The 5,710-nt window shown below is 28.3% G+C and overlaps 1 protein-coding gene across 1 annotated transcript; it reads right to left on the minus strand.

Moving 5' to 3' along the window:
- Window positions 1-1,493: 1,493 nt before the first annotated feature.
- On the minus strand, window positions 1,494-3,174 carry LOC108465919 (membrane protein PM19L-like). Its single transcript, XM_053020644.1, has 4 exons — window positions 2,874-3,174; window positions 2,523-2,742; window positions 1,851-1,896; window positions 1,494-1,752 (listed from the first exon to the last, which is right to left on the minus strand). The coding sequence occupies exons 1-4, from the start codon at window positions 2,998-3,000 to the stop codon at window positions 1,627-1,629; spliced, it is 519 nt and encodes a 172-aa protein (XP_052876604.1). The 5' UTR covers window positions 3,001-3,174; the 3' UTR covers window positions 1,494-1,626.
- Between the last annotated feature and the right edge of the window lie 2,536 nt (window positions 3,175-5,710).

A 5,710-nucleotide genomic window follows, 5' to 3' on the forward strand; every position in this document is an offset into this window, starting at 1 on the left:
ATAATCCTAAAGTCATATAGAAAATAAATTATACCTTTCACCTCGTTTATTTGCAAGAACTACCACTCGCAAGCTAGTCTACAAATGGTCTTAAGGCACAATCACTTACCTCTTGCCTAAGGAGCATACCACCACTTGATTAGGATATGTGGTAACATGAAAAATAAATCAATATCATTATACCCTCCATCAAATTCCTACCTTAATTGGGCCTTCATTTTTTCTATAAGTACCGCTAAGATACCACTTAATATGGGGACCCTTCTCTATTCATAAAGCCTTAACACACTAATCTCTTGACCGCTCTACCTATGTCCTTCTACCTTGTCGACTCTCGGCCCTAGATCGACCTTCCTTGTTATTGCCCCTTCTCCTCCTCTCCATCTTTGTTGATATTGCGTATCTAAAAATTTGTTAAATTTTCAAGTTTCATTGTTAAATTTTAAGCTACTAGGGGATTTGTGAAGATTGTTTCCCATATGCTTGTTCAGTCAACTAATAAGTGATTCCTTTTTTATTTAATTATAGAAACTCAGGTTCAAATATTTTTATGTTATTTATCCAATATGTATTGTTCATGTTTTGAAAATTGGTTTAGACATGCTAATATAGTTTTAAATTTTGCAATGTAAAATTTTAAATTATCTAAGTGTTCTATTTTTCTATTTTTTTCTTTTTTGAAATGCAAAATTTTAAATTATCTAAGTGTTCTATTTTTCTATTTTATAAAAGATAATTATCCAATACACTAGTAGTTGTTTAAAAACCCTCTACAAGTGTAGGTTTATAACATTTGTGTTTAGGATATAATGAAATAATAATTAAACAATTAAAGAAAACATTTTGCATTATTTTAGATCTACTCCACTAGCAGTGATAGAATAATTACATTTTTGAAATTATTAATTTCTCTTTATTGTTTTGGCGAAAGATGCTTTGAATTATGTTGCCCATATAAATTTTGCATTTTTTACTAAATATTTGACTTAAATGTTTTCGCTTAACCCAGACATGGGAAGTGTCAATTACCTTAGTAGTTAAACTCACTTTGTCTTATTATTTTTACGGATTTTGAATTTGCTTGTTAACATAAAAAAAATTTCTAGAGACTAATTATTTATGAAATTTTTACATTTTTTAGAACTTTCAAGACATTTTAAAAATTTTAGATTTTTGATACCACGAAATCATTAAAATTTAAGTTTATTTTTAAGTTGGTTTATTTATTTGAACTTATTTTTAAAACAGAAATTATAACTGTTTTATGAGATTATAACTGTATAATTTTTGTATTTGCTGTTTTAGTATATTTAAATATAGTCTTATATATTCATGAGATTATATCTCATGAGTATAGGGCATTTATTATATTTTGGTTCAAACGTTATAAGTATTAAATAAAAATCTTACAGTATAAGGCATTTATTATATCTTAGTTCGAGATGTTATAAGTATTAAATAAAAAATATCTGAAGTATGCACTGAAAATGAAATTTCACAACATTGTAACTGGGAGATACTCAAGTTGGAAATTCAGCGAATTATCATAACTTATGGTGCAAAGATCATATTATATCAACACTTTTGGTTATGTTTATCATTGGACGACTTATAGACATGAAAAGCTCAAACTGTTCCAGCGGAAGCAGATGGTATTCTGTTTAGAGCAGCATCTTCAGCCCCAGCGTGGATAGCACCCGTGCAAAACAGCTGCGTGCCGCTCACAATTATTGTCATCACTTCCAATGTCCGCTGCATTAATTTCAATCGAACAATTTCAATTTCTAACAGAACTTGGAATTAAATGAAATCTGTTTTTTTTTTTTAGGTTGATATTAAATATGGCTTACCAAATTGGCATCTGTCCAGCCAATGTTGATCTCTTTGCATGCTAATCTGCAAATTATATAATAGTGGGTCAAATGCATATTTAAATGTATGTGTATATATATAGTCTAAATATAAATTTGACAGAAGTTTTTTTTAATCTATCGTAATCTAGTTTATTAATTAATTGTGAATAAACATATTAATTTGAATTACGATTTTATTAATTTATTAAACGGTTGATTTTTACTGATTCTTTTGTAAAATTGTTAAATTTTAAACTATCAATTTAACAATATTATTCAATTGGAATAACGTTTTAGCTTTCATATATAATGATGAAATTCTGATAAATCCGGTAGAGGGTTAAATAGTCAATCTTTATGGAGGAATGAATTTCATAACTAAGCAGCAGGGCATACCCCCTTGACTGAATGGTATAATCTGATTTTAGTGCCTCTCAAATGTAAATTGTTCAATTCAATCCCTATTAGTTTTTATTTAAATGAAACAATTACAATCTTGATCTTTTTTAAAGTTTAAAATTCAATTTAAGCTATTTTAATGCATTGTTTTTTTGTTTGGCCTCCAAGATCTTTTAGTTTTTATCTGGGTCCGTCACATAATTCCTGGATTCACTGCTGATAATGAAAGAAGAAAAAAAAGAAGGATTAGTTTGGGAGGTATATACTGACCCCATGGCTAGCAAAGTGAGTGCCCAAGTGAGGAGGGATGAAGCAGTGGCTGCATTTAAATTAGGGGCATCCCATTGAAAAACATTGGTGAGACCAGTAACTGAGGTGGAGACGCCCACAACACCCGAAATGAGCGCGAAAATGACAAAGAAACCGGTGGCCATGTTTCCCATTGGAAAGAATATAGGAAATATACGAGCTGGGATTGATAAAACTGATGCTGCAAAAGTGCAATGCAATAATTCATTCATTCATTCCCTCATATAGTATGTGAATGTATCACCCCCCCCCCAACAGAAAACGACCCTAAAATATCATGCTGATCAAAAGCATTCAAGCAATTAACATTACCTGTTTCATGAGTTCTTTCAATTGCATGATTTACTGCCCATCCAGCTACTATTGTTACAATGATATAGAGCCCAAGGTTGAGGAACAACAGCATTGTTGCAGCTGATTTCGATCCTCCAGAAGCCATGGCTGAAAAATTTTGACCAAGAGAGAAGACAATTGGTTCTGAGCTAGATCACGCTTGTTATAATGCAAATGAGACAAAGATAACTAAATATATAAGCAAGAACCTCCTCTCTTTTTTAACCAGGAAAATGAATTAATCATTAGTGCGTGTATGCTCACTTTTTCCTATAAAATGAAAACGAAGCTGCTTCAATTCAAAGAAACGGCTTATATTCCTAAACCTTATTCGAGGGTTGCTTCAGAAAAGGGAAATGGAATCCACAAATACAATTAACTAATTTGTATTATTAAACCCAAAGGGCATAACTTTTAACTTCAGATTGGTGGAATAAACTTTTCCTGCCCAACAAACGAAGAAAGAACGAATGAAGTTGCTTGCTATGGCAACAAGCATTGTTTGTCTATTTATTACATGTAGCATGTCCCCCTTTTTTTTTTTTTTCATCATGGTTATTTTTACCCGTTTTATGATTCGAGTATCATTTTATTTAATCTCAGTTGATATTCGAGTAAAGTTCTCCAACAATAATAACTTGAGGATTGAAACTCTTTTTTTTTCTTTCAATAATTTAAGATACTTTCTTTTAGAAATAATATTTGATGCACCATCAGGGCATAAATCTCATATATTATCAATGAACAATAACATTACTTATCATCATTAAATTAAAGAAAAATATGGAGAACTAGTAAATCAATACTAATAATTTTATTTAAACATAATTAAACATTAATTATAACTATTATAAATAAATATTAATAATTCTCGGATTTAAGATCTTGAGTTTAAGGGCTTAGGGTCTAAGATTTTAGCATTTATTTATAAATCTAAACACCCGAGTAGTGAATAGTGCTAATTCAAGAATATACAAGTTAGAATTTTCAAGTAATTGAAATAGGAATTATTAGTGTTAACACAGGAGGTAGTTGGATAGTAAAGGGATGATTAAGATACTTACAATTTTATTCAAATAATAACTCTATTATATATCAATTCAAAAGTTTTTCCTAACTCTTATTTTTATTTGTATAATATATATTATAAATTAATTATAAAAATGATTTTAACATTATTAATTATTATATTTAAAATAAAATCATATTTATATATAAAATGATATTTATTTAATTAAATACTTTTTTATTTTTTAATTTATCCAATTATTTTAAATGATTTTAAAGATTTATAATTTTATTAATTAATAATATAATTTGTTATTTTTAAGTAAATCTTTTAAAAGATACACTAAATCAATTAATTTCAAATTAATATAACTTTTTATTCATTAATATTAATTTTGTTATTATCACATAATAATACAAATAAATTATTATTCTAATGTCAAATTAGTAATATAATTAACAATCAAGGGTATTCTCATCAGTTGAAAAGTTTTTCCTAACTCATGCTTTTATATATGCTATAGATATCTTAATATTTTTTTTAATTCAATACATTTTTATGATAGAAAGAGGTAGGGACTTCATCATTTCTGCATTTTATTCCAACTAGGTCCTTTCCGCCATATTTTAATCATCTCAAGCTTGATTTCTTCAATTTCTTTCTTAGAATTTTAGTGAAATCAATAGAACAACCCCATAGCAAGCTTAATTTCTTGTAAAAACAACTAGTGCTTGTGTTGGAGGAGAGAGAAAAACAAATTTAGGTTTAGGTGTAAAAGACCAAGATAAAGTTGATAAGGTTTCTTCATGAATTTCATGTTTATTTTATAAAAAGTGCATGGAAACAATGTTTGACCATTGTTTTGATATTAAAATTTGTATATTTGTGATGTGAAAATGGAGAGAAAGAGAAAATAATTGAACATCAAGGTCTTGATAAGGGGAAAGAAGCAGAAAAAGAGTAAAGAAGCAAAAAGAAAACTCTTCCAATGTAACAGCCTCATCTTCAGTGGTGCCGGAAAAGACGATTTTGGAACCCCATTTCCATAAATCAAGTCCGTAAATATTAAGTATGAATACTTGCGGATTTTCTATAAAAGTTTATTAAATTTTAGTCCTTCAATTTTGCCTATTAATTGCTTAATTAAGGTACATGGACTAAATTGTAAAAGTTTTATCGCTATAGATTTTTAAATAACTAAAGGTACCTAATGGTAAATAAACCATTTTGTGTCATCCACTAGTGGAAAATAATGTTTTCATCCACAATTTTCGTTAATTTTGATTAGGTTAATTAATTAAGGTTAAATAATTTTTAATTAAATTATATAAGTTAAAAATAAGATTAAAAAAAGGTTATTTTCTCTCCATCTTCTTTTTCATGCCATGAGAAAGAAATAAACCTTTGGAAGCTTTCAAACTTTTGGCCAACAATTGATTCAGAATTGAATCAAACTGGAGATAATCGAGGAAAAGCCAAAATTGATGAATAATCCTTAAAGATTCAATATGTTTTTTGTTTATTCCATGTAAGTTCATATGGTATTCTTTGATATATAAATTATTGTGTATTGAATTATAGTTACATGTGTTTGGTTGTAAATTGGTTAAAAATGTGAGAATTGGACTAAATTGTAAAATGACGATTATAAGTGAAAAATATGCTCGTTTGAACTCAATAAAGGTTTGGATATGATTGACATGCCAATTGGGTTTTATGTGTGCTTGTACAAGATTGGTTACTGACAGCGTTGCGCTTGTGCACAGAAAACAAGTGATTTTATAAAGCAAATTTAAATTGTGATTTT

This window comes from Gossypium arboreum, chromosome 10 (genome assembly GCF_025698485.1).
Source record: "Gossypium arboreum isolate Shixiya-1 chromosome 10, ASM2569848v2, whole genome shotgun sequence".
NCBI classification, from domain to species: Eukaryota; Viridiplantae; Streptophyta; class Magnoliopsida; order Malvales; family Malvaceae; genus Gossypium; species Gossypium arboreum.